The sequence below is a fragment of the Sciurus vulgaris genome (genome assembly GCF_902686455.1).
Source record: "Sciurus vulgaris genome assembly, chromosome: 7".
In the NCBI taxonomy this organism is placed as follows: domain Eukaryota; kingdom Metazoa; phylum Chordata; class Mammalia; order Rodentia; family Sciuridae; genus Sciurus; species Sciurus vulgaris.
Genome location: NC_136467.1, coordinates 118,580,545 through 118,605,925, shown reverse-complemented (window position 1 = coordinate 118,605,925; position 25,381 = coordinate 118,580,545). Strand labels below are relative to the sequence as shown.

At 42.7% G+C, this 25,381-nt stretch overlaps 1 protein-coding gene across 1 annotated transcript in view; it reads left to right on the top strand.

Annotated features, from left to right (window-relative positions):
• Positions 1-25,381, top strand: part of DNAH8 (dynein axonemal heavy chain 8) — a gene marked incomplete at its 3' end in the record, with an annotated part of 249,573 nt that overhangs the window by 196,726 nt on the left and 27,466 nt on the right. Inside the window, exons 82-84 of the mRNA XM_079148326.1 lie at positions 7,108-7,224; positions 9,253-9,354; positions 15,411-15,571. Of these exons, the coding sequence (XP_079004452.1) occupies positions 7,108-7,224; positions 9,253-9,354; positions 15,411-15,571 (380 nt within the window). The remainder of the gene's footprint in view (positions 1-7,107; positions 7,225-9,252; positions 9,355-15,410; positions 15,572-25,381) is intronic.

Below are 25,381 nucleotides of genomic sequence, written 5' to 3'. Positions count from 1 at the left end.
CCCCCTGCCGCGTCACAGGAGTCTGGCCTTCAGCTGTGGGCAGGGACGTGCAGAGTTCCCCTGTCTCCCCACTCTGCCCAAGGAGGCGGGGGAATTCAGGGTTCACTCCAGAAACTGCTGGGTGTGTTTCCCTTCCAGCTCTCTGTTCCTAACACTTTCCTAGGTCCCATGCTGGCACCAGAGAGTGCTGCTGGGTTATCTGTGTCCCAGTCCAGAGAAAGTTAACACTGGGTTGCTTTCTTTGTTGGTGATTATTTTTACTAAGTTCCATTGTGGCCTTTGGATTGTAAATTACAGCTTTCAAGTCCCTGAAACCTATTTCATTCATTCTTATCTGACAATGGTTTGCTCTGCTAGACCTTATTACACTCTAATACAAATACTGCTTTAACTCTGTTATTTAATTCCCCATTCACAAATACTGTATTTTATGATTCTGTTCCTAGTAGTGATGATTCAGCTTTTCCACCGTGTTTATCATGGGGAGATGATTGGCAGTTTTTTCCACGTGGTCAATGTGGTGACCTCTGGTTTAGTGGCCATTTTCTTAAACAGAAGAGCAACAGGACCACCATTCAGTCATGGGGCTAAGGTGTGCTTGCAAGACACCTTGCAAGACAGGTGTTTAAGTTAGAAAAAAATATATCCACTGCTAGGGCTGGGAAGCTATAGTGAATTGTCTATTTAAAAAAAAAAAAAAGTTGAATATCTCTTTAAAATCAAATCATGGTGTGCTAGAAAGAATACTTCACTGGGAAATCAGGAGCCTGGCCTTTAGGACTTGCTGCAAAATGAGTCAGCTAAGCAAAATGGGTCAGTCATATCCCTCGTAGGGCCCCTGTTTCCAAGTCTATGCAGGTAGAAAATCTTTCAGGATTTTCCCCATTTCTAAAAGTCCAACATCCAGTTCTGTGACATAGAGTGAGGGCAGGTCACTCAAACATTTCTCCCTGTGCCTTTTTTAAAATCAATCTCAGAAATGTTTATTGTGATATTGCCTAAATGTTTTCTTTGAGTTGGTTAGAACAGTTGGATAGAGACACTGAGAGTTCTTTAGGGGCTTCTTCTCCTGGGCCAGCAGCATCTGCATCACTTAGCAGCTGAATCAAAATCTGCAGTGCAGTAAGAAGCCCAGGTGCTTCATGTGCACGTGAAAGATTGAGACACGGCTGCTAACAGAAGAAACGTTGCAATGAGACCGATTGTGACTTACCTTTCTTTTATCTCTGCAGTATTAGATATAAGGTATAAATACCTGGTTTCTTAGTTGATCGAGTCCTTAACAGTGTACTAATCAGCTTTCTGCCACTGTAAAAAATACCTGAAATAACCAACTTATAAAGAAAAAAGAGTCATTTTGGCTCATAGGTTTGGAGGTTTCAGTCCAAGATCCATTAGCACTGTTGCTTTTGGCCTGTGGTGACAGAGCACATCAGAGCAGCAGCACACAGGAAAACTGTTTACCTCATGGTTGGGACACACAAGAGAGGAAGAGGAAGAGGCTGGGATCTCAATGTCCCCTTCAAGGACACATTCCCAGTGACGGAAGACTTCCCAGTAAGCTCCACCTCAAGGGTTCCACGACCTCCTAATAGTGCCATGGGTTGGGGACCAAGCCTTAAACACGTGGCTTTGGGAATACTTATTCAAATCATAGCACACACACGTGCTGTATGTGCTTTTGGTCTGAAAACAGGAGCAGGGAATTGGTTCACTCACATAATCTGAAGCCGTGGAGCCTCGGGGTAACATAGCCAGCCCCCTGCCTGCTCCATGTCATTTCTCTTGTTGAATTGTGGTTTGGATTATTTCGTCTACTCCCCCAGCTTGTGGGCCTGATGTGTTGTGTGGATCCTATGCATGTTGCAGAGAACAAAATGAACATTCTTCTTTTCTTAGCTCAAGGGCCTGTCGATTGGGCTGGTCAGGACAACTTTCCTGGCTGGAAGAGCGGCGGAGGCTGTGGTTTTGCATGTTGAGGTGGGAGCAGGCTTACCCAGGAGAAGGAGCTGCCCTAGCTGCTGCCTTGGGCATTTGTGGCTGCACAGGACAGCTCCTCACCAGGCTCTGCCCTCTCCACACACACACAGCCACCGCTTCCCACTCCTCTTCTCCAGGAATTTACCATACACACTGGGCAGGTGGCAACTGCCCTGAGGCAAGTTCCTGCAGCAGTGGTCACTGTCACTGCCGTCCAGTGATGCCTCTGTCTCTGCCAGTGGCCCTTCCACCCTCCCCATGGGAGCCTTGCAGTCCCTAGACCCTCTGCCTAGCTTGGTTCCCACTCCCCAAGAACATTTAGCCTTCTCTTGAGTGTGGCCCACAAGGGAGCTCCTCTCTGGCTTCAAAATTCTACCTTTAAGTAGTTTCTTGAGAACTCATATGTAGCCTCATTTGGGGTTCAGAGCAGACCTACGTTCACACTGTGGGATTTTAATTTTAATTACTTCTCCTCCGAAGCCTCGGTCTTCTCAAACTCAATTATTACATTTTCAGTCTCCTTTCAAGCCTTCCTACAGAAGGAAGGTCAGGATAACGTCCTCTGGTGTTTTCCTGTTGAGCAGCACATGGCATGGAGTTCACATCTCAAGCAGTGATTTTCAGCCAGCACCTGGGCCCCAGACCAGGACTCTCAAACGAGAACCCTGGGGGGCGGGGGGGGGGGGGGGGGAGGAGGAGCTCAGTCTTTCTAAAACTTCCCAAGTGATTCAGACATGCAGTGAGCGTTGACATCCCAGGGCAGAACCTCCAGCCCTTTCTACCTCTTTTTTGTGGTTTGGAATTTTTCTCCCTACCACGTTGGTTTGCCGACATGGAGCCTCACCTTGATTATCAAATTCTCACATCTGGGACTTTTCCAATGGCTTAGACACAACTTGGGGAGTTTTCACTGCTGCTGTTATTTTGCTAAAGCCATTTTGCTGCTGTCCCAGGACAGCAGGGCCCTAAAGAATTCTGGATTTGGAATCTGTAAGGGCCTCCCGTTGCAGTTGCAAATGTGGAAATTTTATCTCGGCTCTTAAGAATAATTTAAATATTGAATAAAAATGGTCATATCACCAGGAAATTCCACTATTGATACTTTTTCATTTGGAGAAGTGTTTATTACTCTTAATATTTTGTTTCCTTTCTCAAGTTGAGCCTTGACAGGCACCCCTTTCCAATTTAAGAGTGCTTGTAAAGTTCTTGATTTGGGGAGGCATGATTATAAAAGTCTTAGTTTAAATGTTTTTGAATAATTACAGTACAATGCAGGTGTATCTTGTTACACTAGGATAAACTAGTGGTTCTTGCTATTTTTGTTAATTATTTTACCTATTAAAGTTTGCTTTATGTTGTCTAGTATGGATTGTATTTTTCATTTTATATTAGCACAAGTTATTGGATTCAGGTAGTTAATTCCAGCTACCTGGTTTTGAAGATGCAGGTGAAGTGACTCTCCATTGAGCCCTGGGAGCTGCTAGGGGTAGAGCCTAAGAGAAGCTTTGAAATGGCTTTGACATCATTTAAAATGATGGTTTATGGAGCAGAATTTTCATCCGTGATCAAAGGAGTTTCCCATATTTCCCTGGTGGATCTGTGTTTTGTGTATTCCCTGCAGGGCTGGGGATATAGCTCACTTGGTAGAGTGCTTGCCTTCCAAGCACAAGGCCCTCGGTTCAATCCCCAGCACTGGAAAACAACAACAACAACAAAAAACACATAATGTATATATATTCCCTGCAATAAAAGGGAAGGAACTGAATTAGCTAAATGAAGTGCAGGGAGTAACTGGTCACTCTCCAGCTTAACAACGTATAACTCCCTGGACTGAATGGAGCATTTACATTCAAACCTGACATTCTGTCCCGGAAGCGTGCAGACACTAGTTCCCGCTGCTCACCAGAGCCAGTCCTTTCCTGCAAGAGAACTTGCCACCAGCAGCCTCCCTCTCCGAGGGTCACAGACTTCACTCTCCTGCCTTTGCTCATGGGTTTTGCCACACCTGGAACGGCCTCCATTGCATTCTGAACTGAAATTTTTAAGACAGATGTATCATGTATACAATAGAAACTTTTAGTTTTTAAAATGTCTTTTTCAGGCTTATTGCCTGTTAAATTTCGACAGTTAATTACAGTCACAGTCACATTTTCCTTTTCTTGTTTGCTGAGTCTTATTTTCTCAATTGGATCACAACATCTTGAAAATAGATGTATTTTAATTTTTTTTTTCCTATTGTACTACATAGGACTTATCCCATGGTTTACAAAATACCAACTGGGCTCAAAAGTTTCAATATTCTAAATAAGGCAAGCAAAATTTGCTGCTTTTGGTCTTCCAAGTGAGCAGTTAGGCCCTGGTGGTTGGAGTCTGTCCTGATAGTATGCCAAGGTGATATTTCAGGGTTCTTTGTTGTTGTTGTTGTTGTTGTTGTTATTGTCTCTTAGAGAGAACAGTGGCTACAAAAATACAGCAAGAAGTGAAATGACTTCACCTTTGAAGGAACAAGACACCCACTGTTGTGGTTTGGATATGAGACATTCCCCCCAAATCTTCTGTTAGTGCAGAAATATTCAGGGGTATAATGATTGCATTGTGAGAGCTCTAACCTGTCAGTCCATCCTAGTAGGTAGGAGGGGTGAACTGCAGGAGGTGGGTCCTGGGCCACATCCTTGAAGGGTGCCTCTTCCCTGAGGCTCCTGCCCCACTGCCTGATCCTGCTACGAGCTGAGCAGCTTTCCTCCACTGGGTCCTTCCCCCATGATGCTCTGCCTCACCTTGGGCCCAGAGCAATGGAGTCGACTGGCTAAGAATGAAGACCTCTGAAACCATGAACCCCAAATGAACGTTTCCTCTTCTAAGTTGTTCTTGTCAGGTATTTTGGTCACAGCAATGAAACTAACTAGAACACCCACTCACTAAATTTTTTTCTTTTTTTTCCCAAGGTGAGCTCAACTGAAGTCTATGACTTTAGTGAACCAACTTAAAAAAGTGAACGCTTTAAATGAAAATTGATAGCAAGTGACATAAATGTGAAGCAAATTTCAGCACTGGGGCAATTTTCAAAGATCACATTTTAAGGAGCAACTAAATTGCAATTGCTCAGTGCATGTAAATGGGAGTGTTTCCATAGAGCCAATTTAAGCAGCTTCTGTAATTGGAAAGAAAGAATTATTTCTCATTCAGTCCTCTGTCTAATTGAACCTTAAATTTTAAAAATTAAGTCAAACACATAGGTAAAACTAACAGTATAGGTTTTGATTTTCTTTTTAAAAAATGGAAAAACATTCTCACTTCACTAAGTGGTTAGAAGTCTTAGCAAAGTCAGCAGGATGGAAGAAATCCCAGGGACTGAAGGATTAGCAAACACATTTTCATGTTAATATCCCAGAGACTCTCAACCCGCCCTTGCTCCTGGAATAACCTGGAGGAGGCTCACCCAGTATTTGTGAGGCCCTCTCAAGAAATTCAGAACCCTGGGACAGCAATTGACCTTTGTGGATTAGGCAACCATGATTTTTTCCCTTTTCACTGTCAAGACTCCAAATCTGGTTACAGGACCCAATATTTCAACTTGAACAACTAGAATTCTGGGACCAAGAAGCCACCAAGAGTTGTTCAGTCTAGGGCCAAGATGCCCACTCTTGTGCCTGGGACCAGTCTCTCCATTAAAGCTGTGCCCTCTGTTCCTCATCTCCTGTGGACACTTCAGAGCTCCTGAGTTTACAGTCCTTCTACTTTAAACTCCAGACAGCAATTCTGAACCCTAAGTTTGAATCCCTGCTAGGAGTCTGGCTCACTCTTCTTGGGCTGGTTGTCCACCTTTGATCAAATTAGCTAAGGGGTGGGATGCAAGTCACATCGTACAAATCTCCCTAACCTAGAGAAGTACGAGTCAAGAAGTAAAGGCAGCATTTTCCAGTTATAAGAGGTTTTCTTTCTTTCTTTTTTCCCCCTTAGTCTTATCTCCGAGGGTCAGAACATCTGGACCCCAATTAATGCTAATGGCTTATCTAATATTTTAAAAGCATCCCCTGAATATTAGTAATTAAAACCTTCGGGCTTTCTCAATTTCTTCTCTGAGCTGTCTGTGTTTATGCCCAAGCTACAATTTGTTTAGATTCTTTTAAATTCTGGGATTACTCAGGATTTGATGCTTTGGACAAGTCTAGTAAGGATTGGAATGACTTGCAAAAATAGCAAGTGTGTGTTGGGTTGGGGGAAGCAGAAGAGAAAAGGAAAGGCCATTCATTATCTATTAAAGGAGGAGAAGTAGAATTAAATCTCTCCATAGATGGACAGGGATTCTACCCCACGTAGGGCCTTGCCTCAGGCGTTATGATTGAGGGTCCCAGTGAATCACTGGGACTTGCATGGTGACTGGTATATGCCAGGCAGGGAAACTTGACGGCATGGAACCCCTAGGATCATCATGGGTTTGATGGGCGATCAGGGCCTGGAGATACCAGCCCTAACACTTCTTTGCTTTAAAAATGGTCCCCAGAATATGAAGGCAATCGAGTCATTGGAACTGAGTCCAGTTGGTTATTATGGTTAATTTGGTAATTCTAAACAGTTAACTATTTCAGCTAAGTAGAGAGAACCAAAAGAAGGTGGTGTGAAATTTTGAAGACTGATGTGTCAAGTGTACCATAGAAATTTTTCGTTTTCAAAATCTGAAATGGCGCGATTGCCAAGTGAGACTAGCAGGGAGTCTTCGTGCTCTTGAATACTTGAGTCATTCAACCGCATACACTCTTGAATTTGACTTTCAAGGATCTGATAACAGTTAATCCAGCTGATATTTATGGAGCCCCTACTGCTTTTTTCTGAGTTGTCACTGGAGACCTAGACTTGTTTTTTTCCTTTTTTTTAAAACCCAAGATCACAAACTTGGCAAAGATATGGAGATTTGTTTTTATAAACCATTTGGGCATAGAGTCATAGAATAATATTTCTAATGGTTCATATATCTAAAATTGTATATGCTGTTCTTTGAAAATAATGTCAACTTGATCACAAGATCTTAAATTTTATACCTTATTTTAATAATAAGGATAAAGGATCCGCTATGCGTACATTTTTCAAAATCCATTTAATACTTACTTTTCTCTGGTGCTTTTTAAGGAACGAAGGAAATTTGGTCCCTTAGGATGGAACATTCCTTATGAATTCAATTCTGCTGACTTCTCGGCCAGTGTTCAGTTTATTCAGAATCACCTTGATGAATGTGATATTAAAAAAGTGAGTGAAACTTTTTTTTTTTCTATTTTTATTACAGCCTGTGACATGGAGTGAGCCTGCTGAGGTCTCCCCCATACCCTTTCCAGGGGCCTGGCCCCTCTGATCAGCTGTGGGCTGGTCCTGCCTCTCCCCCTCCTCCCCTCCACACACTCACAACCTGAAGCTGCCTACAGCTGCCTCCTGTCACACCCAGGTGCCACGGGGCACAGCTAGTGGAAGCCTGCCTTCAGTCAAACTTGCTTTCTCTGACCTTACTGTGTCTCCTTAAAAGAGATGTTGTCTGGCACTGGGGATATAGCTCAGTTGGTAGAGTATTTCCCTTGCATGCACAAGGTCCTGGGTTCAATCCTCAGTCACCACACAAAAAAAGAGATGTTATCTGCCACCTCAAGTCACTTTTTAACTAATTGTTGGCTCTTACATATAAAGAGCCTTCATTCCTGATGATGGTCACTGGGCTGGGGGTGGTAGGGCCCTTGATTTCAGTCCCAGCACGAAGAAAAAGAAAAATCTAGCAATAGTCACTACTAAACATTGTGTGGCAGGGCTGGGGTCATAGTTCAGCTGGTAGAGCGCTTGCCTCTCACATGCGAGTCACTGAGTTTGATTTGCAGCACCACATAAGAATAAATAAATAAAATAAAGGTACTGTGTCCATCTATGAGTAAAAAATATATTTTAATAAATCCTGTAGCACTTTGTAGTTCCCAAAGTGCTCATGTGCAGAGCCTCACTTTTGTCTTTGCCCTCGGTGAGGTGTGCACAGGAGGCTTTACTGAGATGCCCATTTTACTGATGAGGACCAGACAAGACAGACAGGAGACTTCCTCAAGCTCACAGAGCTGACAGTGCAAACCCAGTCATCCCATCACACCTTATAAAGGGTTGGAGGATCTGGTTCTTCCAGATCTTGGGCAAGTGAACAGGGCTCAGAGCCTGTGTGTCCCCATTCATAAAGTGGCTGTGGATTCCGTGAGGAGCAAATGGGTTAGTATTTGTGAATGCACAGTGTATGGTATAAATGCCACTTTTCCTGTCTGTCCTGCCCTCCTTTCCACAGTAGGTCCTCAAGGTAATTGTAGATGCAGCAGTGACAGGTCGGTGCTAGGGAGCGTGATGAACGTTGACCTGGACAAGAGGGATTGCTAGAACCAAACCATCACTTTTCCTGCAAATGCCAAAGGGAGAGTAAATTAAGAATATGACAGTTTGATGAGAGATTGTACTGCATGGGTTCAGATTCTACAGTTATTTATCATGTTGGTGTAAACAAGTGATAGTTACCTGGAAATGGTTGCTTTGAAAGGCAACTGAAATGGAAAATCAAATTTTAACTGAGAGTAAAAATAAATAAGAATCATGCATCCTCACTTCTCCTACCCCAAATGTATGGTGATTTTTTTTTTTGCAAAAATAAAATAATTGTTACTATCCAAAATATATTGCCAGTATGAGATTGCTAAAGAAATTAATGAACACTTAGCTGTAGTTTTAGTTCACAGACTGAGATGGCAAAAGATTGCATTGTAGAAAAACTTTGTGAATAAATACTTTTCTAGTTGTTCTCATACTGACTCCAGAAAATATATTGCTAGGAGAGCATATTAAAGAGTTGATTACCTGATTTTCCTCCTTTCTTCACAAACACCACTTTTCCCCTCCGTAACAGCTTGGCATTGCTATAATGAGTGTTATAGGTGATTACATTCACAGAGTGAAAAACAGTCTTTTTTTTTTCTATTTTAAATAATCCATGGGCAACATATCCAGTAGTGTTTTGTATTACTGATGTCTCTTTGGAGAATGAACAAACCATAGTGGTTTCAGCCATGTGATAGTGACAGTTATTAATGTAAGATAATGAGTAATTTTAAAACACGTAATTTTAAATACAATCTAGAGAGCACTCTCTTTCCCAGAACTTTCTTATAGAGAAAGACCTGAATTACTTGTTTGGATTCTGAATTACTTGTTTGGATTGATAGTGAATAATCCTTTTTTTTTTTTTTTTTTTTTTTCCTGATAAAGGGTGTGTCGTGGAGTACAGTTCGGTACATGATTGGAGAAGTACAATATGGAGGCAGAGTGACTGATGACTTTGATAAACGTCTGCTTAATTGCTTTGCTAGAGTAAGTCAATTCATGGGAAGAAAAGCATGGAGACACATTTCATTGTATTTTCCTTTTAAACAAGACTACTTTTTGTTTGTGGTGGGTTTAAGGGGGGAATAGTATAAAGAGGAGTTGCTAAAACAAATTAGCCAAGAAATGCCCCTCCACAGACATCCCCATCATTACCAACAGGACCTGAGCAGAACAGAGGCCAATTCTCAAGGGTCTCTGAATCCTCTCCTGTACAGGAGGGCTGTCCATGCCCAGGTCTCCTGCTGCCCCTCCTCCGCATTCTCCATTACCAGGTGCCTCACCTGGGAGAAAACACTGGCTATCGTTTCTACACCTCTTCCCCTGAGAGCAAAACTCATGGTGACTTCAAACCAAATAAGGGATGGGGGATTCAGCATAATTGAATTTTTCTCATTTCTTCTATTAGATTTTGATGATTGAAAATGGATGAAGTATTCATTTTTTTTCAATTTTTTTACATTGTGAAATTCACATATAGCATATTGGTAAACACTTTTAGAGAAAGATAGTACCTGGCAATTATAGTTTTTTACATCAGGGATAAATACTAGAACTAATATCTACCAACCTCAAACTCTTCTTTAAGTGTTTTACATGTTAAAGAAACAATAAACATTAAGTGGAAAAAGTCAAATATAGGGGTATTTATGATCGTTAAGTTCTATTAGGACCTATGCTGTTAATTCTGTTTCTGTGCATTTATTTTCTTCCTTTCCTTTTTTTTTTTTTTTTTTAACAAAATTAAAACCTAAACAACCAGGTACAAACTACAAGCTTCTGGGATACTTTGGTAAACTGGGGGTTGACCAGAAATCCAATTTTTCTTTGAACCCTTACATACCTTTCCATGTTTTTTGGTAAGCCATATGCAGAAAAAGGTAGAAAATAACAAGTGTTGGTAAGGACAAGGAAAGATCGATGCCTGTGTGGTTGGAGGTTCAATTGTTATAGACCTCCTGAGATACCTGAGATACCTGCTGAAGTCAAGTACCCCAGGTAGCTACAGCCCAGAACATTTCAAGGAGAAGTCCAAACAGGCATGTATGAAGTTTGGGTTAATGGGAACACTGTGCAAGGAGCTGAAGGCAGCTGTAATGGGGTGATTTCCCTGGAAACAGACCCTAACTGGGAGATTTGCATTTGAGTGCCCCCTCCACCCTTCTCCAAGGGGACCCTTCTGCCAGGACAGTTCCTGGGGGGGATGAACAGAGCTGTGAGCTCACAGTAGCTAATACTCTAGACAGTTGGGGGAGTGAGCGCGCGCCTGGGTCCTGAAGGAGGATCAGGTGGTGCAACACAGCATCCACCTCAGAAGCCCAAGAATACTGAGAAAAAAAGATAAGAGTGGATGGGCACAAGAGAATGCTGTGCTTGCCTTCTGGGGTGCTGTCTGGTGTGCTCAATCACATCAACTGTGCAACATGATTGCTTTCTGAACCAGAATCTTACTCCTCAGGATATGGCCCAGAGAAATTCTCGCAGTGGACAAAGATATTATTCATAGCATTGTTTGTGGTCGCAGGAAGCTGAAAGAAACACACATCTGTATCTATCACAGGGAAAGAGACAAGTTAAATGTAGGTGCCTACAGTGGTAGCCGATGCAGCACCTGGAAGAGGTGATCTATACCACGTCTTGCCTGGATCTTTAAAACAGTGTTGCATGCAGCTGGAAAAAGCAAGATGTGATCCAAAAAGCAAACTCAGTTTATTGCACAAAGATAAATACATATTTAAGGGCATTTAGCAAGTCCATTTAAAAAATAGATGCCCTCTGAAGGAAGGAGACTGTATGTGGATATCAGAGCTGAATGGGGGAAACTGAAATAAAAGGAGCATGACATTGTCCCACAGAAATGGAATGTAGAAGTTGACAGTGGGGAAATGTAACAGTGGGCCACTTTGTGCTTTGAATATAGCCCTGCTGCTCTGCCACTGCAGCTGATTTTTTTTTTTAAAGGGGAGATCATGAAAATAATAAACTAGGGAACATGAGAAATCTGAGGTTCAAAAAACCAGTATGTCTTAGTAGTATACTTGGGTAGAATAGTTATAAAAATTATAAAAGGACTGAAAATCAGGTGTGCATGTGTGTTTTTTACCACTCTTAATGTATCACATTTTTAAATTTTTATTTTATTTTTTGGTACCTAGGGTTGCTTAGCCACTGACCCACATCTCAACCCCTTTATATATATTTTTTCTTTTTCTTTTTTTTTTAAAGGCAAGATCTTGCTAAGTTGCTTAGGGCCTCACTAAGTTGCTGCAGCTGACTTTGAACTTGTGATCCTCCTGCCTCAGCCTCTAGAGCTGCTGGGATTACAGGTGTGCACCACCACACCCCGCTCAACTTTTTTTTGGATTTTTTTTTTTTTTTTCCCAGTGCTGTGGATTGAACCCAGGGCCTTGTACTTGCAAGGCGAGCACTCTACCAACTGAGCTACATCCTCAGCCCCTCCGCTCAACTTTTTTAAAAAGCATGTTTGACTCTTTTTCTAAAAACTCATGTTCAAGAAAAGTCCTGATTAGCCAACCACCTCTGTAAGTTTGTTTTATTGAAGCTGTGTTACCCAAAGGTGCGTGGGTCACAGTGGTTGGCTGGCAAAGAGGCGGGATGTGAAAGAGCCCTCTACTCTCCACCTGGCGCTCTGGGGCTTAGTCAAGAGCTGCTGTGTTAATCTGTCTCTTCAAGGTCAATGGCCTGGCCAGGAGCACAGGAGGGGAAGCAGTTCTGCTCACTGGCTCACTGGCTCTGGAACCTGCTCCACCTGCAGATCTTAAGCTGGCGGTTTTTCTCTCTGTCCCTAGCCTCCTGAATTTGCTCTTCTCCTTCTCCAAAGCCTGGCATTTGACATTTGGGGCAGTGGAGGACTCAGTGAGACCTCATCCCCCTCCCAGAGGCCCAAGATTCTGCATCCTGGGGTCTGAGCTGGCCTTGGGGAAGCACATGCCGGATGTGTCTCGGTCACGGTCACACAGACTCTGTGGTGTAGAGCTCAGGTCTAGTGCTTCTCCAGGCCCTGTGCACTAGCTACTCCTAAGGAACCCTCCCCACCAGGTTAGATCCTCTCTGTACCATCAGATCCTGGCTTTTAGGACCTGTGTCCTCAGCAATTCCTGCCCTAAATGAAAAGTTCCTCTCACTGCCATTCCCTCCTCTCACTCCTGAGTGGCTTCCCCTGGCTCCTCCCATTCCCTCCCTTAGGCCCTTCAATGGTGGGAGTTCTCTGTCTGTGACTGACCCACTCCCTCATTCTCCCTGAATCTGCTCTTCACCCTCCACCACCAACCTCCTGTCTCACTTGCTCTTCACCCTACCCATTCCTCTGTCTAGATTTGACTTGTTCCAGATGATCCCCCTTAAGGAACGACTTGAGTCTGGGTCTCTGGTTCTAAGGGGATGAGGTTCCCACGTGACCTTGGCAGCGGAATCCTCTTGAGCAGGCTGTAAAACAGCACCAGAGAGCCCCTGTCCTGTCGTCCCTTGTCTCAGCCGTCCCCAACCTTGCTCTCACCGTCTATTCCATGGACCAACCCAAGCTGCAGCCACTGTCCCATGCTGTGGGATCGTGGGATCCCGAGTTACCATGGGAAGCATTGTAAATCAGTGCTTCCCAGTCAGACCCCCTGTCCCTATGACTTCCAGTTTGGGGCTTGTCTTTGGATCTCTGTTTGCTGTGTTTTGGCATCTTACAGAATGTCTCTTCAAAACCTAACAGGGGAAGAAGACTGAGCAAATTATGATAAGGCATAGTGGATCCCACTGTTTTGATAATTATAATGTGTTAATAAAATTTTTTAGAAATAAAAACTACAGTTAAAAACAACAACTAACAACTGCAGAACTTTTTTCATGTTCTTATTCAAGGATGGCTGTTGTCATCTTTCCATTCCTGTAACAAATACCTGAGCTAATCCACTTATAAAAGAAAAGGTTTATTTTGGTTCCCAGCTCTGGTGGTGTCGCCCATGGTCACTTGCCCCCATTGCTTTGGGGCCTGTGGCTAGTGGAGCAGCACATCATGGTGGGCAGTGTGTGGTGAGTGAGGGTGCTCACCTCATGGCCTCACAGCCAGGACATGAGAGAGGGGGAGGAAGAGGTGGGTTCCCCTTCAAGGGCACACCCCCAAGTGATCAGAGGTTCCACCTCTTAAAGATCCCGTCACAGCCTAGGTCAGCCATAGATCACGGTCATTCCAGGTCCAAACTATAGTATCCACTTTTTGTAGGTACCCCTTAGAGTCTCCCAAAGTAATTCCACGTAGATTTCATATTCTGTATTTTGTCCATATCCCAAAAGAGCCTCCTCATTTGGGGAAACCCAGCTCCGTGTGGGTTCGATTCAGCCATTTGTGTGGGTGTTAATAAAGTAACGATAAACCAGGGAGAAGCTTCATTTTGCTTCTTTAGGTACTTGCCATCCGACAACACTGAGTCCACTGTGGTCATTTGTTATCTGTGTGCTGAGGCCTTTGCCTCCCTGGGGTGTCTTCCTGCAATTGAAGCCTTCCACATCACAAAAAATCTAATCTTTCTCAATAATGACTGTGCTCAGCTCTGTGCCCTTTAATGACTTTCAATTGCTCCCTGGTTCTTAAATAAGCACTAGTCATCGCCCTGGCATCCACAGTCATCCATAAAATGACCTCACCGCCTCATCTTTCCTGTCCTACCTCTTGGAACTGCATTATGCTTACCCCTGACTTCATTTCATTCACCAACCTGCCTCACCTTTTTGACATCAGTTGTTTTGGGCCTTTGCTTGTGTGGCCTCCCCAGCTACAAGTCCTCCTATCAGAATTCTCTTCTTCCAGGCCGTTCTCCGAAATCACCGCCTTACCTGACATCCACCTGGCCGTTCTTGCCTCCTGCTCAAAGCCTCCCTGGTACTTTGCTTATTTATATTTCCTTCAGGCTCTTACTTTAGTACACTCTGTATTGTGGTTCTTCCATAATTGGCTTATCCCTCTACTAGGTCACCAGTTCCTTGAATGAAAGAACTGTGTGTTTTTCATCTCTGCATTCTGTTCTGGTTCTAAGCTCGGGACCTTGTGCCCAGGAGTTGAATAGAATAGAATGGAAGCAAATAAAGCCAGAGAGAAGCAGTACTCGGGGTATTTCAGAGCAATGTCTGGATCTAAAAAGAACTGAAAAGAGCCCGTGGAGGGAAGGTACTAGAGATAGTGTCCCTGACAGGAGCAAGGCACAGACCCCATCTCCTTCATATCAGTCCTTGGAGTGATCAGACACTGGGCCTACATTTCCACGCCCGTCTTTCCTTTCTTTCTCGCCCTACTGAGGAAACACTTTGCCTGATGCTGAAGTTATTGCCTCAACACGGGCTCATAGGCGTTCAGCTTCACCCCTCCCCCTTCAAAATAAGTCTCTTCACACCAAGCGTATATTTGTTCTCTCACTGTTTTGTTACAGATAATCCATCAGTTCACATGGAATGAGAAAAGGATGTGATAAGGCATTTGCTTCCTGTGGACAGGGACCTAACTTAATTAACAAAGGAAGCTGCCGGGCTCAGTTTGGGGGTAGATGCTTATAAGGCTGTCTGACTGTGCTGGTGCTTGAGTCAGTGTAAGTGACACTGTGCACGTGCACCGCCCAGGCACAAGCCTGCATGGTGGGGGTGGGTGACACAAGACAATGAAAACGCCTGCGCATCTTCTCCTGTGTTGGCTATTGCTTCATGGGGCCCTGCAGTGTGTTCCCCTTCTCTGCCAGAGTGGAGCTGAGGGTCGTCTGATTGCTCCAGTGGAGGCCTGCGGGCTTGGCTTGGTCCTCTTTGCTCTGCACCTCTCTTCTTTGGTGCTGAACAGAGGCCTCCGGAGCTGTTTTTGTGTTCTGGCCTTTCTTTTTTCTTCATAGATGTGCTAATTATTCTATCAGTAGTTTTGTGAAGATGCTTTCAAAACCAATATTAAAAAAAACCCTATTAAAATGGAAATAAGGTGACCCTTCCTCCTTGATAGGGGCAGTTTTCATTGAGACTCTCATCAATTTTCTTTCCTTTATTTTCTCTCCCTCCTCCAGGTCTGGTTCAGTGAGAAGATGTTTGAACCATCATTCTGTTTTTATACTGGGTATAAAATCCCTGTGTGCAAAACCTTGGACCAGTATTTTGAGTACATCCAGTCACTGCCATCCCTAGATAACCCTGAAGTGTTTGGGCTTCACCCTAATGCTGATATCACGTAAGTTCTCAGCGTTTTTTTAATTTGAAGGGGTCATTTGTAACTCAGCCTGGCAAAGGCTGTGCATTTCATTTTCTCTCTTAATCTCTCTCCTTTCCCCTCTTTTTATTTTACTGTGAAAAATATTGTCGCTTCCTGTCTCCCAATTACAACTTTGTCACATCTTGGCCTGCCCTCCTCTCACTAAATCCTGGTGCCCCAGTGTTTGTGACAACCTTAAAGCTCTAATTTATGCATTGATTATTTCTCCTCTGTCATGTCATAAAACCAGTTGGTGTTATGGGTATTGATGCTCTCCATTGATAGGACGGCAGTCTCCCACCTCCTTATCTCTTTCTCCGAAAATCCATTAAAAATATGATGCTCATGAACAGAGTCTAAAAGGGCCAGAAGCATAGATGAAGGATGAAGACCTGTATTCCTGCCTGACCTTCTCTTTGTTGGTCCCTCTCCTCTTACTTGCTCACCTGCATCCTTCCATCATGAACTGCCCAGGGTGGCATGTGACAGTGAGCACAGGAACAAGGCCACATAGGCAGAGCCCAGGGTCTCAGTTCAGCATGGGATCCCTGCTCCCATGGAGAGAGAAGAAATGTCTCCCAGTCCCAAGCCCCTTCTCCGGCCCACCCTTCAGATGAGGCCTTGCCCCTCTTGAGAGATCCCTACCCCAGACTAGACCACCTGGCTCCATGGGTGGGTGCAGGAAGCCCCAGTTGAGCTGCTCCTTTGCACAGGTATTGCCTCTGTGGCCCACCTGTGAAAGGTTCAAGTCCAGTGTCAGCATGGTGTTCCGCTCTCCCAGTCTCTTGCCGACTGTTACAATTTTAATACTCTCCAGTCAGGCATGGATATGCCCCATCTTCTGGTTCTCTACACTTGATGAGTGTCTCAAGAGTCTCGTTTTGCTGTCAATTGATCATCTTTTCACCCCCAGACACCTAGCTCACCCCTTGCACAATGCATGCCCTGTTGGCCTCTTTATGCCCATATTGATTCCACCTTCTTCATATCCTTTAATCTCACCCATGATGCTTTTCATCTTCAAAGATGCAGAAGTGACCAGAGACCCACGAATGGCTAATGACACTTTTTTCAGATGCTAAGACAGAACCTGACAGTTCTTTGATGGCAGCTCTAGCTGTTATTTGGAGGGGCTGTATTAGGTTACTTGGGAATGGAAACAAAGTTAAGAGATAAAAGAATTCTTCAGGGATTGGTTTGAGCATAAACTTATACATGAAAGAGGGAGTACAATTTTTGCTTTAGCTGAGAATTTTAAAATGTGAGTCAGGTCACATGGCTGTTCTTCTCAGAGCCTTCTGAGATCCTATGTCACTGTGGGTCAAGGTCAAGGGTGACTTACATACAGACACCCACAAGGGTGTCCCCCACCTCCAGACCTGGGCTCCCCTGGCTTTCTCCCTTCCTCCTACCAGCTCAGCTCCTGCTCCCCAGCCTCCTGTTATACCACACTGGCTTCCACCACAGATGCTTACACTTCCTGGAACATCTTACCTTACCCCCCATACCCTTGTGGCTGACCTTTCAGCTCTTCCAGTCTTTACTTAAATGTTACCTTTTCAAGGATGTCTTCCCTCACTACCCATTCCCCAACCCCCACCCCACATCCTACCCTCTTACCCTGCTTTTTTCTACAGTTTGCATCACCAACTGACGTACTCTGTATTTTAATGATTTATTTGCTATCTATCAGTGACCACTGGAACTCTTGTCCATTTTCACTGTTGTATCTCCACTGCTACGACAGTGCCTCATGCTCAGGACACATCTGTGAACTGAATCAATGATATTAAATTCTTCTAGGCTGTGATCTGATCCATGGGGGTCATCTACAGAAGGTCTCGTGATTTCATACAAGTGGGCAGAAAAATAGCTGACCGATCTCCAAACACTTACAAATTTGTAGTTGAAGATGTTCACATGTGAGGGCTCTGAACTCTGATTTCCTTGGCAAGAGCCTGAGGAGTCTTGGAAGCTGGTTCCTGGAGAATCTGACCCTGCAGGGTCCTGCAGGTCCTCCCAAAGGGCAGGCGAGACCAAGTGGAAGTCGTCTCACCCTGTCTTAGAGGGAGGGTGTTCCTCTGCCGTGAACACCAGGGGAAGCTTTGATCACCAGCTCTGAGTGCAGATGAACCAGAGCTGGAAAAAGTCCAGAGAAACACAAGTACAGTGTAAACGGAACTGGAGGTAATGGCAGAGTCGGCCCTGGGCCTTTTATTGTGAACTATTACAGCCCTCAGAAAAGTAGCCGGTGTGGTCAACATCCATATACCACGTCCCAGGCTCACCGACTGTTAGCATTCCATTCTCTTTCTATATTTGTATCTCTGTATTTTGCATCTCTAAAGCTGGATGCTTGTATAACCATATCTATTTCTGTGTGTGTGTGTGTGTGTGTGTGTGTGAGTGTGTGTGTGTGTGTGTGTGTGTATGTGTACACATGCATGCGTATGTGCTCATAGGCCCTCTTGGTGGACAAACCTAGGAAGTAATCACATGTTTTGTAAGATGTCGCGAGCTAATCCTAATAATCGCACTTTCAGTCACACACGCAGGATTCTGGTCTTCTCCCTGCCACGTTGCCGTCTCCTTTCTCCCACAGCGAGAGCTCTGCTTCCAGCAACCTCAATGTCTTTTCTCCTTTTCTTGGAATCAATCCACTGATAGCAAGCCCAGGAAGAGACCAGATTGAGATCCAGATTTCTTTACTATTCTTTTTGTCCTCAGAAAATGTCCCACTGAGGGTATGCAGAATACCATGCTCCAAAGTCAGATTTTTTATCTGAAGGGTTATGTTATCAATTGATATATAGTCACATGTACTTTTTTTCTGTTTGTGTTACAGTTTAGTTTTCCCCATTTGTTATTATTTTTAAGTATGTAAAACATGAACATAGTTCAGATGTCACAATAGATAATAAGGTGTTCTTCCAAAAGTCTTACCCCTTCCAGCCCATTTCCCTCTTCCTTTATAGGTAAGCAAACCTGTGTGTTTTCTGATTTATCTTTCTTGTGTTTCTCTTTGCATGTATGTCACATTTACATACCTTCTTATTATCCTTCCCTTTTTAAATGAAGTTGCTAAAGTTTGTGTCTTGCTTTTTTCACTGAACAATGTGTCCTATAAAGCACATTACATCGGGTCATAGATGTCTTCCTCATTATTTTTTACAGCTGCATGCTACTCAACCATTCATTCAACCATTCTCCTATAGTTTGCTATCTTGAATAGTTCCTCGGTTAACAGCCTCTGCTTGAGGTTTCTCATATTGTTGGAGATGTAAGTTCAAGGTGAAGGCCTTGGGGATTATTGTCACCTGTTCTGCACTCTCACAGGTATGTGAATCTCATCAACAGAGTGTTCTTCAAGCATTTGAATTTTCATCAATGACAGTGAGAAATGGTATCTCAGCATAGTTTTAATCTACTTATACTTCGAGGTTATTTATATATAGTTTGCCCATTTTTCTCAAATAGATACTTTTCGATTTTTTTTTTTTTTTTTTTTTTTTTTTTACCACCAGGGATTGAACCTAAGGGTGTTCAACCCCTAAGCCACATCCCCAGCCTTTTTTTTTTTTTTTTTTTTTGGTTTGTTTTTTGAGACAGGGTCTCACTAAGTTGCTTAGGGCCTTGCTAAGTTGCTGAGGCTGGCTTTGAATTTGCAATCCTCCTGCCTCAGCCTCCCGAGTTGCTGGGATTACAGGTGTGTGCCACTGCGCCTGGCTTTCCTTTTAATTTTTAAGACTGGATTGTATATTAGGGACACTAGCCCTTTATCGTGATGGGCACTGTAAATATTTTTTCTCATGCTGTTATTAGATTTTGACTTTATGACGTGTTTCCATTGACCAGACAGAGCTGTTCCTGTTATGGTTTGGTTGCATATAGTCACATTTATGAATTCTGTTGTTGTTGTTGATATATCTTCACTGTTAGCAAGAAGGCCTTTTCTCACTTCAGCTTATAAAGGAATAATCAGTATTTTCTTTCAGTATGGTTTCATTTTTTACATTTAGTTCTTTTAACCATTTGGAAGTGGCATAAATAAAGATGAAATTTCATATTTTTCTGAGTAGCAATCTGTCATCCTTCATCAGTGATTTGAGAAGCTTCCTTTAATGAAGACAGAATTCCCATAGGTCCGTAGGTCCGTTTTTGCTACATAGCAGTCTGTTTAAGATTTAAACTCTACATTTCACTTTGCTCTCTGGTAGGACTAAGCTCCTCTTGTTGCTCTCTCTTTCCCCCTGGGCTTTTCCTAGCTATTATTCCATGTTTATTTTTCTATTTTTATCACAAATGAATGTTGAATTTTGTTGAATGCCTTTCAGCGTCTCTGGAGATAATTACATGATCATTCCCAAATATCTAAAACTTTGGTGAAAATATGAATGGATTTCCTAAGTTAAATTATCCATGCATTCCTGAAATTAATGCTCCTTGGTCATGATATATTATTCCTTTAGTGTGGTGATGGACTTAATAAAGTTCACTGAGGGCTTTTACATTGATATTCATAAATAAGATTTTTCTAGAGTCTTTGTGCTAACTTTATCAGAATTCATTGTTAATTGAGATTAGATTTGTTTTATAAAACTGTGGGAGTTTCCTGAGCTCTGAAACAATGTATGTAGCATTAGAATCTTGAACTTTGCATAGAATTCTACAAAATCATCTGGGTCCGGTGCTTTTTGGTGGTACAGGTTCTTTGATAGCTTTCTTATTCTTCTGTTGTCACAGCAGTCAAATTTATAAATTGTATTCTGTTTTTTAAAAAAGTAAAATTATCTGGTCCATCTATTTTTGTTGTTGTTTCATTTTATTTTTTGGTTTTGGTACTGGGGATTGAATCCATGGGTGCTTAACCACTGAGCCACATCCCCAGCCCTTTTTATTTTTCATTTTGAGACAGAGTCTCATTCATTGCTTACGGCCTTGTTAAATTGCTGAGACCGACTTTGAACTTGCAATCCTCCTGCCTCAGCCTCCTGGGTCACTGGGATTACAGGTATGTGCCACCTTCCCCGGCTCATCTATGTTTACATACTTATTTGCCTAGAATTATGCAAAGCAGTCTTCAATCTGCTTGAAAGAGCTTGGACTCAGTACAGAGTCAGAAACAATGAAGTTGCTTTTTCCTTACACGATACTGAGCCCAATTTATTCAGTCAACTTGTTACAGAAGTGAGTAGTTATCCAGCTCTGTACACATAGGTCTGATGACAGATTGAAGCCACTCTTCATAAGGAATGTGATCGCTCCCTCTTAGCTTCTTCTCCACCTTGCTAGTTTCCACAGCACTTAGAATAAAACGCAAGCTCTCTGCCGTCACTGACAAGGCCCATCTCTGCAACCTCATTTAGAGCACGCTTGGTGACTCCTAGACCATCTTAGGGACCCCCTGGGTAGCTCCATGTGGGTGAGGATGCAGGCCTAGTTCAGGGATGATGACAGAGTGGAGCAACATTATAGGACCTATCTTACAAGGGAACTGACAGGATTCAGTGAATACAGAGCAGTGGCCATGAACCTCTCCTGCTGACAGGTGGGTTGAGAGGGCCTGGCAAGCCTTCTGTCTTCTGGCAAGTCCTCTGTACAGCTCTGTTCAAAGGCCCACACCCCATCACTGGCCCACATGCTGTCACTAAGCTAACTTCTCCCAATGTAGAGTGTCAGGATCTTGCAACCTTTCTTTAAATGAGTGAGGTCAAGGAGAAAGCCTGGGATTGCCTCAGATGGAGGGTTATTGCCACCAGATTCTGGCCTGTGAGACCTGTGGTCCTCCTCCTATGACCTATCTTTGATTTTTTTTTTAATAAATTTTTTTAATTAGTTGTACGTGACAGTGAATGCATTTATGCACTTTGATATATCATTCATAAATGGGGTATAATTTCTCATTTTTCTTATTGTACATGTTGTAGAATCACATCAGTCATGCAGTCATATATGTACATATATGTTCATCTGTTTCACTCTGCTATCCTTCTTACCCTCATGACCCCTCCCCTCCTTTCACTCCCCTCTATCTAATATTAAGTAACTCTGTTCTTCTCTAGTGCCCCCCTCTTATTGTGAATTAGCATCTGAATGTCAGAGAAAACATTCAGACTTTGGTTTTGTGGGTTTGGCTTATCTCACTTAGCATGATATTCTCCAACTCCATCCATTTACTGGCAAGTGCCATAATTTCATTATTCTTTAAAGCTGAGTGTTTTATATATATATATATATATATATATATATATATATACACATATATATACATATATATATATATATACATTTTCCTTATCCTTTCACCTGTTGAAGGGCACCTAGATTGGTCCCATTGTTTATCTATTGTGCATTGAGCTGCTATAAACATTGACATAGCTGTGTCATTGTAGTATGTTAGTTTTAAGTCCTTTGGGTATAAGCTGAGGAGTGGGATAGCTGGGTTAAATGGTGGTTCCATTCCAAGTTTTCCGAGGAATCTCCATACTGCTTTCCATAGTGGTTGTACTAATTTGCAGTTCCACCATCAATGTATGAGTTACTCAACTCAAAATGGATCAAAGACTTAAGCACTAGAACAAAGATGTTACACCTAATAGAAGAAAACATAGGCCCATATTGGCTTAGGATCTGACTTCCTTAACCAAACCCCTAAAGTGTAAGAAGCAAAATTAAGAATCAATAAATGGAATGGACTCAAACTAAAAAAATTCTTCTTAGCAAAAGAAACAATCAATAATGTGAAGAGAGAGCCTACAGAATGGGAGAAAATCCTTACCACATGCACCTCAGATAAAGCAGTTATCTCTAGGATATATAAATGCTTAATCCTTAAAAAACAAATAACCAAATCAATAAATGGACTAAGGAACTGAACAGATGCTTAAAAAGAAATACAGTCAATTAACGAATATATGAAAAAATGTTCAACATCTCTAGCAATTAGAGAAATGCAAATCAAAACTACTATAAGATTTCATCTCACTCTAGTCAGAATGGCAATTATGCAGAATATAGGCAACAATAAATGTTGGTGGGAATGTGGGGGAAATGTACACTCTTACATTGCTGGTGGGACTGCAATTTGGTGCAACCACTATGGAAAGCAGTATGGAGATTCCTATCTTCATTCTTAACTTCACATTGGCTGTGTCTCTGGGGGGTCTCCCTCTCACCTACCCATGCCCATCTTCTCTCCCCAGCATATCTGGAAGCATTTCTGGTGCCTGCTCAGGCAGTAGCTGTCTGCAGCTCCACGTTTGGTAACTGTCTTGGTCTCAGAGTGAGCTTTGTCCTAGGCGTAATTCTTCTTTCCTCTTGGCTCCGAAATATCTGGAATTCTACCTGCACTTGATATCCTAGTGATTGAACCACCTTTTTCAAAGGTTCCTTTGTTCTGCCCCTTAACTGTTCCCCCGACAGCCACCAGGAGGCGGTAAGCAGTAACAGACGCAACTCCCGGCCCAACCTCGCCCCCTCCCACTCCAGCAAGGTCCTGCTCTCCAGGTTCTCTGTGAAATGCAAGAAGGAATCAAAGGTGGTCTGGACAAATCTGGCCTGGGAGCTGGGCTAAAGGTGGAGTCGGAAATGGGAATGCATGTATGCACATGACGATAAGCTACAGAGTTTTGTTTGGGGCATGTTGAGTTGGACAAGAGTGGGCTTTCTGAGTGGGATGAGAAATGTGGATGGCAGCCCAAGTGAGAAATTTGAGCACACTTTTGTGGAAAGAAGCCAGCAGACCGGAGGACTCTACTATCTGCTGACTGTGTTGAATGTCCCCAACCAGAGGGATCATTAATTGATATGACTATATCCATGCTGTGTAATAGCATACTGGCTTCTAATAAGTTCACAGGCTATCACTGGGCCAGGGTGGAGAACTCTGTGCACCTGTTTGTCAGAATCTTTCCTCTGAAGTTCACATCCATAAATCTGAGAGGAGAAAATTTAGGGAAAGGTACCACAAGTCTTTTTCCTCTGCTTCAAAACAAAGAATCTCTGAAGAAGGGGGTGGAGGAATCAAGCTAAATAAATGCTTTAAAATAAGTAAGAACTCTCCCAAGAGGTTAGATTTCTTGATGACAGGACCCATAAAAATGCATACTTTGTTCATATTTTATTATCTAGATTTATAAGGTACCAAAGACTCTGCAAATTCAACCATCTCAATGTGGAAAGCAGTTGTTTATTTTGACTCTTTTTCTCATTAGTGGTTATGCATATTTTTCTCCCTTCTGAAATTTATCAAATGCCTTATTACAAATTTTCTATTCATTTCTATGCAGGACAAATTCTAATGCATTTGATATAAAATGTAATATAAAAATAATGCTCATTGATATTTCATGTGCAAAGGAGTATATAAATCTATGCTGATTTGGATGTGGCCATGCACTAATATCTCATTAGATAGTTAATTGTTTATTTTATAGACAGTTCTGGCTTTTCAGTTGTTTTGCATTTTTATTACCCACAAACCAACTCCCCAGAACCACCAAGTTACAAATAGGCAATAGGAGCAGCTTCTTGTATTTACTCCAAAGAGAAGTTTTTGTCAAGAAGTAACTCAGGACCAAAGCTCACAGAGCAAGTCTTGTTCTTCATCCCAGAGCAGTGATGGGGCTGTTTTCCCTAAAGCCCTTGGGCTTTGAAGGCATAAAGAGATATTTGCAGTTCTCTATTACAGCCAGCTGTCTTGGCTTCTGCCTTTCATTTCTTTGCAAACATAAAATCACATCGTGGAAAAGGAAATTCAAGTTGTACAGTCCTGGAATACCAGGGAATACATCCTGTGATAATAGAATGTGTAGTGGGAAGGTGACTGGGGAGTTTCCCAGCTCTTACTTGACATGGAGTGACTCTGGCAGGTCCTTCCCAGCATCTGTATTTTCAGGACTCTTCAGCTCACCTCATGAAAGGGTGAAATCACCCACCATGAAAGTGATTTCTTAGGTGAGATGCAGCAGCAGCTGCACCTCCATCAGCCGCTCTGGAGCACCTGTGAACTTGGCCAGAGCCCACCGAGATGGTCACACCCACAGTGACTAGCTCTGCAGGCACCCGGATGCAAACTGGAGGGGAGCCCAGGGGTCTGTCCCTTTTTAGTTTGTAGCCAGACTAGGCAGGAAGAGTAAACTCTGACTCAGATGGAAATTTATGTGGTCTTCTTTCTTTAGCCTGTAAAGATCTGTGTTGCTAAAACATTACCATGAAAAAATTTTCCTTCGTCTTGAAATTGCCTCGTTCTGATTCCCTTATGTTTATGTTTTGAGGGGGAGAAGTATGGTGTGTGCATGCGCGCGTGTGTATGCATTTGCAGTCATTTCTGAATTTTGAAGTGGGGCACGATTTCAGTTTTTAAAAGTCATAAAATACAAGAAAAATACAAATAACTCTGAGGGGGAAAATAGCCTATGAAAGCAAAATGAAGTTATCAAAAGAATCCAAGGACATATTTGTGTGTATAATTGTGTGAGATATACACAGATAAACATACATATCCATTTATTTGTAGGTGGAAAGGTGCCAGGAGATAGAAAAATACTAATAATATTTTGCTAAACTTTTACCATGAGGAGGAATAGATTATTAAGCTTGATGCCCTTTAAATACCGAAGAATGGTTCTCTTTTGTGTTTGAAGTTTGATAAGATTTAAACCAACTGACTTCAGCTCAACAAAGATGCATTGGGAACTTGCTGTCTGGCCAGCTCGTGGATGTGAAGATGAGTAAGACGCAGTCCTTGCCCTTGAAGCTCATCATCTATTAGGGCCGTGGATGAAGGGC